Source organism: Montipora foliosa, chromosome 14 (genome assembly GCF_036669935.1).
Source record: "Montipora foliosa isolate CH-2021 chromosome 14, ASM3666993v2, whole genome shotgun sequence".
Classification (NCBI taxonomy): Eukaryota; Metazoa; Cnidaria; class Anthozoa; order Scleractinia; family Acroporidae; genus Montipora; species Montipora foliosa.
Genome location: NC_090882.1, coordinates 9,517,587 through 9,532,586, shown reverse-complemented (window position 1 = coordinate 9,532,586; position 15,000 = coordinate 9,517,587). Strand labels below are relative to the sequence as shown.

Here is a 15,000-nt window from a genome sequence, read left to right as displayed (position 1 = left end):
AGCAACCAAATGATGGGTTCTATGTTGGAGCTTCAGTGTGACTCATTTTATTTCGTTTGCTAATCCACGAGAGGGCAAATGACGCAATGCGATGCAGCTAAAATGTGAAAATGCTGGATTCAGCCTTCTGGAATGTTATGAATGACATATTTATTCTAATCTTGCCTGTTGACCTCATGACGAAATCGCCAGTACAGAACTTCCAGCAGCGGTATGTTATGAATGGCCGAATTTCTTAGTTTCTTTCTGCCTCAGCTGTTCTTTGTACGAACATCATCCGCCGATGTCTATTTCTTGTTTTAATCAATTGATAGTTTCACGATCTTCATGTTCGCCACCTAGAGCTGGAAGTCACCGGCCGCATCATTCACAACACTGTTAATCTGGAACCTTTGCAGCTGGATACCGGTTTTCACTTATATGTACCCAAATTAAGACTTAATTACAAGAATAGTTTTTCACGTGTTTTTTGTGTTGCTACACTAGTGTTTCACCCACCTTTGCCTCACCGGCTGCTTTCACTTGACACCAGTTTATCTGATGTCACGCTACATGCTAAAAAAAAATAGACATAACGTCCACGTTATTTCCATTCCATCAACCTGTTCCAAAACATACTATTCCTAATTAGCTGTGTCACCTGTTTAAGGGAAAGGACAAAACATAGACCTCCCTTTTGGACCGGGTCCATAGACCCGGTCTATTCCATGGACCCCTGTTTATGATTTTTTTTTTTGCTTAAAAGTGTCCCAAAGCATGTTAATGAGCTTTTTAACCTCAGAAAGTACGATTTCGTGACAAAGGGGATGTGTTCACTTTGTGACCATGTTTAGATTGGGTATCAGTTACAAATTGTTTCATTTTGTCATTACTAACAATGATTACATTACCCAAAGAGAACAATAACAATATCTGTTCATTTATCACTGGAGTCCATTGTTGGATACATCAGATGAACTTTGTTAGGGCTTACACTAATTTGTGAAACGAAACTACAGAAAGAATCCTAAAGATTCTTTAAGCTAACCTTAGGCCTAAACAAAAGTTTTTAGGCCTAATGTTAGCATTGGTAAATGGTTAGGGTTGTACCTTCCCGGAAATTTTTGATCCATTTCGCAAAATAGTAATCTGACCAAAATTGCTATTTTGCGAAGCCGATCGAAATTGTCCAGACATGTACAGCCCTAGTAAATGTAAGCCTTTCTAGAATAATATACAAAAAAGTTCTTTCCTGTTCTGGAAAAAAGCCAATCAGTTTCACTGTCCATGAAATTAAGGTAAATTTATTATTTAAAATTTAATTTGTTATTTATAATATTACCGGTATAATAAATTGAATAAATGTATGATGTATTAAGCTATTTTACAATGATAACTTCATTTCATTATATTGTCTTCATCAGAGTGATTGATTATAAAACCACATTTCCTAAATTAAATAGATTTTCACTGGAAAATGATGTGGGTTGGTTCTTTGATGCCATTCATGGGTTAAGTAAAATCCAAATGGCCCCTTCCATTGTAGCCTGTGCACAGATTCCCACTCTCCAAAAAAAAAATCTCAGAGGGGCGTCTGTGATTTACTGTTGTGTTCAATGCCACATGATTTTTCCTGGAATGTGTGGAAAATGATTTGATTGGTTATTACCCCTCGATCATTACATCATTGTTTGCTTGGCTTTTATTTTTATTTCTCCACATCAACACCGTGAGAGATTTCACAATGAGTTCGAGTGTACTTTGTGCATAGTAAAAAATGATGATGTCAAAGAGGTTTTTCTTTTAAAGTACGAGTGGAATTGTTGTCTATGGAGTGTAAAGTGGAAATCTATTCTACATACATTTGTAGGAATTGTTTGTCAGTGCTGAAGAAACGAAAGCGTTCCTGAGGAATCTTCACGAGGTGAATAGAGGTTTTGCACGGCAGCCATGTTGCATGGCAGGAACAATGAAAATGTTTTGCATTAGAAAGAACATTTGTTCCCATAGGAAAAAGAATCCATTGTTCCTGCCATGCAACTTGGCTGCCGTGAAAAAACTCTATAGCACGATTCAAAAGATTGCTCACTTGAAAACGTCCCGGGCTATCCCCTTACCAGTCAATGTAATCTCAATGCCTTGCTTGGAGCTGTGTAGCCATTCTCAAGAACAATCTACAAAGTGTGTTGCCCTGGAAGATTTGAGATGTGTACATATCGAGAAAAATATAAACAACTCATTGGCAACGATCGGGACTGCTCTGAAGATCAGGGGGCCGTTTCTCGAAAGTCCCGTAACTTTACGGGAAATTTTCGAGTGTCATAATTCCCTTTGTCTCTCAAGAATGGAGAGGATTTAAGTCGTGAAACTTCATAGTATTTATTTATTTTTTGTTATCTTGTAAACATGCTAAAAGATCGGCTTTCCAAAACAAGCGGTGGCAATTTCACAGATGGCTTTTCGGGCCCGAAAAGTTTTCGGTACTTTCGAGAAACGGGCCCCAGGGCCGCACCCGGTTGGAAGACTTGCAAAGGAAGGCATCCTTTCCTTTAAATAGTGCTTCTATGCTATAAAGCCAACTGAAGGAATCTTGAAAAGTATCAGAGACGCTCTTCGATGCACTTTCAGAATCTGCCTCATTTACCACCATTTTGAAAATTTAACACCAAAGAAATATGAGCCACGCAAATTTTGGTCACCGTAGATCACTCATTAATTTTTGCAAAATTTTTCCGAAACACGATTACTAACGGTAAAGTCGGAGAGTGGGCGTCTGTACACAGGCTACTTCCATTCTTCCCTGGAGCGCATAACATTTTCTTTAAAGTTCAAGTAATTTTTTATTAGTGTGGAAGAAAAGTCAAGCAAATTAGCGGAAATCGTCTTTAATTACTAAGGTTAAAAAGCTCATTAACATGCTTCGGGACACTTTTCAGCAAAAAAGCAAAACAAAAAATTAAATTAAAAATAGGGGTCTGGTCCATGGACCCGGTCCAAAAGGGGGTTCCATGTTTTGTCCTTTCCCCCTGATGAATTGTTTGTTCCGTACTTGGCAAATTAAAAAACTCCCTCCTCCAAAATATATCACCCTACTTCTGCGCCACATGGTATTCCGAGTAAACGCTTAAGGAAGCGTCTTGTTCAATTTAAAACCGCCGGAAATTTAGATTTTTTCTCAAACCGAAAGGCAGTTCGTTTACGCATGCGCAGTTGATCTGAAAACGAGCGCGAGGAAGGGCGAGGAAAAACCTTCGATGGAAACAACAGTTTGTGCGGTGACTTTTGCTTGTGAGTGGGTTTTCTTGTCAGCTCATGATATGATGACGTCAGTTACCGGAAGTAACATTTCACTTCCTTAGCAACACGCGAAAAATCCGTCTGTGGGCCCTTAAGTTATAATCAGAGTAGTGTTTAGTGAATATTCTGGAATATTTCGAAAATAAAGAGGAAAGTTGATTGTGCAAATGCACAGAAAAAGAAGCTACAGTTGTAACCTGATTAACCAAACTTCATCTCCGGTGCCGATTTCTTCCTGACAATTTATTGGAACTCTGTTGCTACGTTACATGTTTCAAAAGCACTCTGTTTTTCGTTATTTGAATTTTTGGTGCATCGACCATAGTAGTTTAGGAGATGGCGGTTCGGGACCTTTTTTTTTTTTAATGTTCCCAACTGACCGACCAACTCCTATTCTACTTAACATTTGATAGTTCAATTTTATTGTAATCATTTTATGGAAATAATTTTATGGAAACTATATGATTTGATAATTTTTATGGCTTCAATGTTATGATTCTCATATTATTGTAAAAGTATCACAGCTAACCACATTGTGTTTTCAAGCGGTTTAAAGGTGGTTTGCGGTTATCAAGCGATGGAGCGTGCTTTTGTTTACGGATCCATGGCGATGACTATCACGAGGTGATTTCATACAATTGCTTAAAGTTATCTAACTGTTGTATAACAAATGGATTACGACGCCAAATGACGTCGTTTTGCGTTATCAATCGATTAAGCAAAAAAATCACTTCTTCTGGCTGGTCTCAAATTTTCGAAAATGAACGTGCATTTGAATATTTGCATAATCAAATGCAACAGGAAAGAATCACTATAGCATGACATTCTCGGAAATAAAGAATGGGGGTTCACCAGGAAAATGATCTCATAAATTCATACTAATAAGTTAGTTTGTGAATAAAGTTTTTGAGTAAAGTTTGTCATCCAGATTGAAGTGTGTTTAAATATTAACATTATCACTATAACGTGACATCAAGGGGCTTTCCAGTGAATTTTAACCAATCAGAAATGATAAATTGTCTGATGCATCAGACTACAGACTTGTGAGTAAAATTTGTAAGTAAAGTTTGTCGGTAAAGTTTGTCATCCAGATTGTTTTAGACAGGCACAGTTGTGCCGAGACGTAATGAGTGATGGAGAGTGGTTATTGTGATGATTTCATACCATTGTATTACATTAGGGTACAAAAGCACTGCTTTTTCATGAGGTATTTGAGAACAAATAGACTGTGCTTGAGAAACTTGTGTGTAGGCCGCCACAGCTGTGGCACACATTTTTAAACTTTCCTATAACTTTCTTATTGGTTTTGTCAAAATATGGCGAGTTTTCTGAATAATCACTGTTGTCAAATTTATTTTTATCGTTCCAAAGTCTCGATACACATCATCAGTCTCGATTTAATGAGTCAGTGAGTCTGTATCTGTGAATAATAATTTTTCTCTATCATTATGGATATGTTTTGTGGTTTTCATGTGACAAAACCATTTCTGGCCTGCAGGTTTACTAGGCTTATAGACTCTTTCACAGGTTTTTTCATCGACTTCTTCGTTGACTAGGTTGAGATACCATTGATGGTCTTTAATAAGCCCGGGGGGCTTAGGAGATCGATTCCATTTTCAAACATTAATGATTGACGAGTAGCTTTTAACTTGTTGAGGTTCATTTTTTTTTATTTATTTATTTTTTTTATCACTGATGATGTCAACAACCTCTTTAGTTGTGTATGGACTATAATGATCGTCATTAATGTACTCTTGGGTGTGTTTGAATTCATAGGCGTACGAGCCGAGGGGGGCGGCAGACCCCCCAGTCTCGGAAATTTTCGGGAAAAACGCTCAAAATTCGGGCAATAAAGAAACGATAAAACATGGAATTAAAAAATATATAAATAAGGCAAAAATATAAAAAAACAGCACTTGAAAGTATAAAAATATTACTTGTGTAACTTAAAAGATATTAAAGTCCTTGTTTTGAAATAAGTCCTTGCGGTTGATCTTAAAACACTTGAATTTCTCGGCTGCTGATCTGTTGATTGCAAACCACCTGTTTGAAATGATCCCAGAATTCTCGGAGGTGGCGTCATTCTGGCCGTAATTCCAGCAACATCATGTTCAGCGGAACGCTCCTTCAGAGGACTTCAGAGACTAAAGACATATCTTCGCAGCACGATGGGGCAGAGTAGACTGAATAGCCTCGCCATCATTTGCATTGAACGCGCCTATGGTAATAGAGTCATAGCAGACGGTATTGACAAAATAATTGACACTTTTGGACAACGCCATGGAAGAAATAGCTACTTTTTTTAATAAGCTTTTTTGCTAGTTTAAATACTAGATGGAGGAGACTAATACAGAGAATGTGAGGTTCTAAGTTTTTATTAGTTACTAGATCGAGTAGACCTAATAATAGATTATGTGAGGTTCTAAAAACTCTATGTTTCGAATACGTACGGTTTTATGACTTTTAACGATTGTAAACGAATAATGTTTCTTTCGTACATTTTGATCGAGTAAAAAACGGATTTCAACAATCAAGCATTCGTGTAATTTTTTCGGGCAAAAAGGATACCCCCCCCCCCCCCCCCTCCCCCAGGTCGGATCGTGCCCGTACGCCTATGTATGAATTTATTCATATATATAAAGTTAAGATTTTTCTGATTTCATTTATATATATTAATATTAGATATTATTGCTTTAAGTCACTTTATGTATAAAAATGGTTTAAAGAAATATTATATAATTACTATGATTGAAATGAAATGAACTGAATGAATGTGTTTACAAGATGCTTCCCGTGTACGACTTGTATGCTGCATCAAAAGATGGATATGTTATTATCAACATCGTTAGAAAAGTACCAATGAAAGGAACCGAAAACAGTACAGGTTATTGGAGGTGTCCGGTTAGAAAACATAAACTAAACGGTCAAAAAATGTATTCTTTTCATCGTTTTACTTGGGAATGTCACAATGGTTTAATCCCTGCAGATAAAGTTAGAGTATATAAATAACAACAAAGAGGATAATCGGTTATGCAATTTACATCTAATAACCCAAAAACAAAATTGTAAAAAAATCAGCTGAAAAAAGGGATTTTTCATATTTAAAACATGCTAGTGAAAGCAAAATGGAAAGAATGGAGTCACGTATTATCTATTCAGTACGGCAACATCTAGAGATTAATCCAGCAGTTGTAAGTTATGTGTGTCAAGCAAAACGAAAAACAACTACCTCTAGATCTAAAAGGGATGGTTGTCCGTATAGATTAGAATATATTGAAAAGGAAAACATAACAAATGATTGTAATATTAAAAAAGCAAGTGATATGTTAAAAAGACTATCAGATGAAGATAAAAAGAAACACCATAAGAGGCAATAAAAAGAATGGCAAAATAAAATGTACAAATGTCCAAGATGTGACAAAACCTTGACAAATGCAAGCAAGTACGTTCACAATAAGACCTGTAAATAGATTGCTAGAACAAATTGTATTTTTGGCTACCAGGAAAGCAGCAAACAAATCAGTATTATATACTGAAGCGATTACTTCATTATATGATAATTTACGTTTTTAATCTGTTCATAAATTCTTCAAATCCTTAATTGGTATCCAGCTATTGAAATCATCACTGTATCCTTTCCACTTTACTAATGCTTGTTTTTTCTTGTAATCTTTCCGAATTATAATTACTTTGTCAATTTGATTTAACCATTTCTCTGTCACAATCACCTTTATCGATACTGTAACAAACATCGTATTTTGCAGCAATTTCCTCTACTTTATTTTGAGGTTTTACGTGCCGTTCGTCCAGAGAGTTATAAGGCCCCATATATTTGTATTGACCAGGCACCAGTTGTTCAAACGATGGATAGCGCTATCCAACGGATAAATCACTATCCAGTGGATAATTCAATTGATTTTGCTAGTGTTTAGAGCGGTTTTCGAATGAGTGTCGTAAAACCAAAACCAAAGTAATTACTTTGACCAATCAAAAAGGACGGAGACCATCCAGTAAACCAATCAAAACTCGAAGTAATTACACGTAGCCGTCACAAAGCGCGGGAAAATGTGCACGCGGAGCCACAATTGGTTTTGGTTTCACTTCTGATTGGTTGAAAAAATGGCGCGAGAACTTTGAACCAATCACTGAGTGAAGTAAAGTAATTAACTAATTACTTTCGACACTCAATTGAAAACCGCTCTATCCGCTGGATAGGGATTTATCCGGTGGATAGCGCTATTCATCGTTTGAACAACTGGGGCCTGGTGTCCATCCGCTTTTTGGCTTTAGTAACGTTTCCATCAATTCATGAATATCTACAGCACCTCCTTTGTGCAGAGGATCCAACTTTTTTGACAAATCGGATGTTATGCTATCGAGTGCTTGATCCAAATATCTATCAGCCATTCCTTTTATTTTCTTTTTTGCAAAATTGGATTTAATAGCTTTTGAAGCACCTAATCTTCCTAAATTATAAGTTCCTTTTAAAGCGGCTTTTGTCAACATTTCACAAAGAGAATAACTATTTCCTATATCAAGAAAGCCCCCCTCTGGAGGGGGCTTGATTACTTTCCTTGATTTCTGAAGAATTTGGTCTTTGTTATCCACATTCGGCCCAAGTACAGTTCAACATCATTCACCCATTTTTGGCTCGAACATGTCTTTCACTACCTGGTACACATTTAGTGACCTTTTTCTGTTTAACATTGTATATACATATGAGTTGCGTATTTTTAAAATAATGTTTTATGAATTCTTCGTGATATAAAGTGTCTGTCAAACTAAATGGTTTCACAATATCATAATAGTCTTCTCCAAGCGACCAACGATGTAAAAAATTTATAAGGTAATACCCACAAAGAACACTGTAAATATTTTGGTGTGGTGTCGTATTATAAATCACTTTATTTTTTTCTTTTGTAGCTCTTTTGCATATTCCTTTGGATAGTGCATACCAAATAAATCAAAATACCGTAAAATCTTTTTATTTGCGTTTGATGGAGAACAGGAAACCCAATGTATACCTATATTTTCATATGAATCGAGGTTGATTATGCATGGCGAATGTTTTTCAAGTGTTGATCCCCACTATTACTAAAAATACCTTTTATTTTGATTTTAAGATAATCACACCAATTTTGAAGATCTATATTACTTAGAGGTTTTATTATAAACTGCGGTTTTAAAAAATTGTTCTCAATATTGGTATTTCGTGGAACGGTGCATTTTTGCCCAGGAGTAACCCTTTTTCCTTTTGGGGTCTTTTTTTTTTTGCATTCCCGTTCCGACACTTGGATAAATGAAAAAAGGAGGTGGTATATAAAGCATCATCATTGTTGGTTTTCGTGATACGTTTAGACCTTTTCCACCTCTATCAATGTTTTTAGGAGCAATTTTAGGAACAGGGAAACTTTTTCCAGATAAAATATTCGTTAATAGTGGGACTCCAATGCTTGTCAAAAGGGTTCCAAGAAAGCCTTCATGCTGTGTTTCAGGATTCAATTTCATCATCAAGGGTTCCCCTTTCTGTAAAGCTGAATATATAATATCCCGTTCGGTTTTGTTTTGCCGTTAAAAGATTCTTGTATTTGATCAGTTCAGCTATTTTATCACGTTGAATTAAACAACCTCCTGTTTGCAAGCCGTTGCCGAAGATCTTGTCGACAGCATTCATTTCTAAGGCCCCGAAGGTGCCTGTATCCAGTGGAGATACTATTTTTGATGCCATTGGAAGCAGTTTTGTACGAAGTGAAAGCAAACTGGACCATAAATTACCACCCTGTTTTTCTGCTTTTTCGTATTTGGGTTTTTATCATTTTACTGTCACTCCTTACTCCTTTGTTCATTGCTTTTTTTAAACGATTGATTTAAGTTTTTGTTAACATTAGCTGATGACTACCTGATAATCCGCCCTTTACCAATCTGATTACTATTGCTGATCAGGAGCCCATGGGTTCCTGTGCTGATTTGTCTTTGTAAGTTTTTGCAATTGCGCAATCCGTTTTAATTGACCATCAGACAAGGTAACACCATAACTGAAATATTGTGTCATTTCTCGTATATACGGTAATATAGGTTACATAATTTTTTGCAAATGCGAAACATATTTAATTTAAAGGATGCGTTACTTGAAAACGTAAGCTTTGTTAAGCAGTTTAACAGATTAAGTGTACAATTCAATCTCTCTTTCATGAAGAACTAAAGCATTTAGATGGTAATTAGCTGCATTAGCGTCATTTAGCTGGTACAAAATACCGAACAGATTTTTAAAATTCGATCTGTCAATCAAACTACCACATTGTACGCTGAATTATATCTCATAAGTGTTCTGAACAGTCGGCATTCCTCATCAGAAGTCAATTCAAGCTGAGGGTAATAGATGCTATTGTTCACTTCTTATTGCGCCTTTGAAGAATGTCTTCCCCTTGACCAATTGAAAAAGTCTTGAAGGTGAAAATGTTGTGTTCTTGATTACCGTACGCAGCAGTCGGCACAACCCACAAAAAACACGTGCGGTGGCCTAAGCTTCTGATACCCGTAGATATCCTAAAAAATGAATTAACCACTGCAGTTTGGTATATTTCAAGGTGTCCCCGCAGATATTTCCAAGATTTTGGTTTCAAATAGTCTTGAAGGAGGGGGACATGGGGGGGCCCTAAACACCGCAGCACCGCAAAAAAAAATAACGAACACCGCATCACCGCAAGAAAAGTCAACGAAACACCGTCACCGCAACAATTATTTTTAGCTAAATGATTTTAACGTCTACACTTGACATAACACGTTTATACCTAAACAATTTTTCGCAAAATAATCACAACTCCTGGTGGCAGCGGTCAAGTTACTTATCAAGTTACGTATATATCAACGAAAACAGCTTCTCATTGGCAGCTTAAGCGTATTGAAGATTAATAACTCGACAATGTTGGTCTGTATTTTCTTACAAATTGAACAGAATGGTACGTGCTTGTCATAAATTATCACGGATTAACGAAGTTTACGTGCTGAACTTAGGTCTGAGAAAGATAAAAAGAAACCACAGCACCGCAAATGATTTCATTTCACCGAACACCGTAGCTTGAGAAACACAAACATCGCACACCGTTGGGTTTGCGATCACCGCAACATCGCAAATTGAGATTTTATTCACCGCATCACCGCATTGAAAAAACCATGAACACCGCAACACCGCAAATCCTCATGTCCCCCTCTTGAAGGTACGCCTTCATACCAACACCGTTAAAATAATTTTTGGGCACTATAAACGAAGTTTCGTTACGAGTAATTTTGAATCTGGGGTGGCTTTCGTCCTGAAAATGATGTTATTGTCGTTTTCCAAATTTTATAGTAATAGTTTTCTTGATATTGGGATGCAATTCGTTTTTGAAGGCCCTAAAGTAGCTGCACAAATTCAACGGAATCGAAATAATGTTGACATTGGCACCATCTGTTAAGATTTCTCTCAAAGCATAACCTTGATTAGTGTATACTCACTCGGTGATCTTGGTGTTTCAAGCAATCTGATTGGTTCGCTATCTCGGGGAATCTCGGGTAATTGAGCAAGGGAGACTTTTGTCTGATTGGTTGATAATTTGCTTGTGCCCAGGCTTTTTTGACAGGCGCGCGGGAAGTAACAAACAAAATGTTGGCCGAAGATGTCTTGAACCCATTACTTGCTCCAGGGATTTTTTATGGCAACAGCATAGTGTACACCTTTTTTTCTTTCGGAATAGCGGTATTTCAGTGGTAAAACTTCTTTACAGTCTTTCGCCCTTGCGTGATCGAAATTTCTTCTGTGGCTTCATGCCACATTGAGTTGGACAGATTTCCCAGTTAAATGTTGTCACAGATCCATTGAGGTGGGAGTTCAGCCGAGGCCGCGCTGTCAGTTGGAAGTCTAGATCTGCTAAGGAAAGATGAGGTCGCTATTCCTTTAGTTTTGAATATAATCTCAGCTAACATAAGCAAGCACAGGCTATTAAATGTTCTTTTAAAAATTAATGTATTTTTCTTTCCTTCTTGTCAACAGAAAAAACCTTAAAATAGGGATTTGTGTTCCTCTATACGCTGATGTAAATGCCTTGTTGTATAACCTACATTGGTTATACAACAAGGCATTTACATCAGCGTATAGAGGAACACAAATCCCTATCATCTTCGGTTGGTCGACACATGAAGACGAAACACGATCTGGACAAACCTGAACTTAAAGCACATTTTACGATCCTAAAGAAATGCAAATCGAAATTTGACTGTCTCGTTCACGAGATGCTTTTGATACGTGAGCGTCAACCATCACTAAATAAGCAGTCAGATTCCATTCGTGCTAAAGTTTTTGTTTGACCTTCGCCTTTTGTATTCTAGCAAAAATTGTAAATATCTTAGTGTCAACTATCGTTTAATTTCCATCTATGCATGTCTTTGTTTTGACCTAACGCCCGTTGTATTTAAATTGCGAATTTTTCCAGTACAGTTTAACCTTGATAATGGGGTCAAGTCTGACTCCGAAACGTCGGATAGTGTTGTTACTTTTTATTCTTAATTTCCATTTAAATATTGCTATTTTGTTCCTACTTTTAGGTTTTTTAAAAAAACGATTTTCTTTAATTTGTTGTGACCGTTTTATCCACTTGGCACCCTGATAAATGGCAATTTGTTGAAGTTTTCGTTATACATTATATGGAGGGGAAACCTCTGCAACGCAGTATGCCAAAACACTATAATTTATACAGGTGAACTTCGAATTCTCATTTAACTCTGAACTACCAAATATTTATGACTTGCTTTGTACCAACAAGTCAACTTATCTTCCAACCTCATCAGAAAGTAAATTTACTTAAGCTGGTCAATGCCTTGAACAGGTTTCAATCTGAATCTTAAGATGTTTGGGTATGTCAGTATGTGAATTGACCATCACCTTTCCTGCCATCATCATATTCATTATATTTGTGACAAGTGTATTAACATCATAATTAAGGTTAAGCATTATGTCAGTGAACATTGTCTAATCAACATCTATTATTCGCGTATTTCCATTCACTATATGGCTGCATATTTACATGTATCCTACAGACTAGATTCTGCAAAATCTTGAAAATACATAATTCAGGCGGTCGGTAGGGACTGGTTAGTGCAGTTATTTCGCTTTAAAAGCATTGTTATCATCAAGGCTGAGTACATCAGGGGGGAGTTTATTCCAGTCACAGATTGTGTTTGACCAAAAGCTGTATTTATATTCATCACACATTGTGGGGTAATTAAAAAGTTATTAGAATCATCAATGAGTAGACGTACCCCTACTGCGGGTTTAAAACACAGGTCACATTTGACCGGTTACTCGTTGCAGGTCATTGTTTTACCTTTTTGAAAGTAACCCAAAACCCTCAATTTGAAAAAAATTACTCGTGCTTATTTATTGCAAATTGCACTCGAAATCATGTGATTGCCTATACAAATAAAGTGATTGATTGGTGCCGTTGGTTTCGGTCCGGTGTTTCGATGGTTTCGGCGGTTTCGTTTCGGTGGTTTCGTTTCGGTTTCGGGTTTTAGTACATGCCGATTGAAGGCCCACCTTCAACCGACAAGCTTTCCGACTCTGTGTTTTAGGTACGGAAATTCGTATTGCTTATCGTAGTGATCTGAGCTTTTAAACGTTGTTCTTAACGGAAAAAAAGAATTAATGAACACTCCAGTCCGTTACTAACCATGACAAGCAAGATCTCGATGGGTAATATTTCCGACCACGAAAACGGAGCTTCGGTGAGTCCACATTCAACCCTGGAATCCTCAGTCGAAGTATCTTTCAAGTGCATGGCTTATGTCTTAATCGTCGTCTTCTCCGTGGTCGGCAATTCTTTCGTTATCATTGCGTTTAAACTTAATACTTATGGCAAACTACGCACTGTCAACAACATGTTCATCGTGAGCATGGCTGCCGGAGACTTGCTGCTAACAATGGGAAGCACTCCAGAACGAATCACAAGAATCTTAGCCGATGATCAGTGGCTGATCGGAGGAACCTTGGGCGTACTTTTTTGTAAACTGGCCAATTTCATCGAGAAGCTTTGCATGAATGTGGCAATTCTCCACCTTTCAATGATCGCCATAGATCGCTTGTTGGTCGTGTTTTACCCTCACAAGAAAATTATCACAAAGAAAAGAGCGCTTTGGATGATAATCACCGCTTGGTTAGCATCAGCAGTCTTCTGTGCGCCACTCTTATACTACGCAAACATTCTGGAGAAAAATGGACAAACACAATGCAAAACAAGACGTTTCTTCCCTAACTGGCGGGTGTGGTATATAGTTTTCTTGTCCATTCTGATGTTAACTCTTGTCTTCGTAATCTCATTATACGTTGCAATCACCATCCATATTCGTACAAGTAAAAGACCTGGAAAACGCGTTTCAGACAAGAGCCATAAGGACGCTCGTTTACACAGCCGAATACTCAAAATGGTGTTATTAATTGTGCTCGCCTTCTATCTTTGTTTTTTTCCATATTGGATGGGGTGGTTTTTTTGTGTTTATTTCTTCACCGGTCTCATCTGCACCGATACTTACGTCTTTATCTCAATTTTTCTTATTTACGCTAAGAGCGCAATCAATCCTGTCATTTACTCTTTTTTCAACGAAAATTTTCGGTTGGCCTTTCGCGCTATTATTGGAAGGTTGTGCGGCTGTTATCGCAGCAGTAAGGGAGAAAACTCGAGGCAAAACCCCACACAAATTAGCGGAAATGCTGTTTTCCTTGAGGAAGAAAATACCGATAACACACGGGTGTAAAATGGCAATAAATGAAACTGTACGATCACCATGCATAGCCAGAGTCATTCAAGACAGACTTAATCTGCAGAGGACACCTGGATTTCGCTAGCTAGAAAATTTTCGAGGACAGACAAAGAGTGTTATGGTTTTTGAAAGTGGCTCATATAGTTGACCTACCACAAGCGCCCGTGCAATATAACAGGAGGAGAACAAATAGACTGTGCTTGAGGAACTTGTGTGTAGGCCGCCACAGCTGTGGCGTCACGTCACAAATTCAAGTTTTGTGATGTCCATATGCATATGATTGTCTCCCATCATCTGATATGTATAATTTATCGTCGAAGCAAGATAATGACACTTTATTAAGTTCGTAGCTTCCTAATTTATGGTTTTGACTTCTTATCGTTTTCATTGTATGATATTTTTGTTAGTTGTTTAATAGTGTTTTCTTATTGTCTTTATGTTTGATTTTCTTTTTAATAACGTTCTTATATAAGAATTACGCATGGTGATATGTAAGAATACATTTTACTTTTCAAGCCGATGAACTCAGTGATAGGAATACCAGCAGCCTCATCTTGAAACATTCCTATAATTTTCTTATTGGTTTTGTCTAAATATGGTGAGTTTTGTGAATAATCACTGTTGTCACATTTATTTTTATCATTCCAAAAGTCTTGATACACATCATCAGTTTCAATTTCATAAGTCAGCGAGTCTCTGTCTGTGAATAATAATTTTGCTTTATTCTTGTACTTTTGTTTGATATAATTATAGTGAAAATCATACATTAAGAGCAGTTCTCTGAAAAAGTCAAGCAAAGTTGAAATGAAAAATTGTAACACCCCCTTCATTTTCTGTGTCGATGTAGGTTGTCTGGAGGGATAAACGAAAATAGCCATATTAGGGCCAGCTGACGTATCGTTGCCATGGTAACCGCCTTTGATCATGACACCG

At 37.1% G+C, this 15,000-nt stretch overlaps 1 protein-coding gene across 1 annotated transcript; it reads left to right on the top strand.

The window, feature by feature from the left end:
• Positions 1-12,853: 12,853 nt before the first annotated feature.
• Positions 12,854-14,189, top strand: LOC137985677 (RYamide receptor-like). The gene has a single exon (XM_068833338.1). It carries the CDS (start codon positions 12,982-12,984, stop codon positions 14,059-14,061), a length of 1,080 nt encoding a protein of 359 aa, XP_068689439.1. The 5' UTR covers positions 12,854-12,981; the 3' UTR covers positions 14,062-14,189.
• Positions 14,190-15,000: the final 811 nt, after the last annotated feature.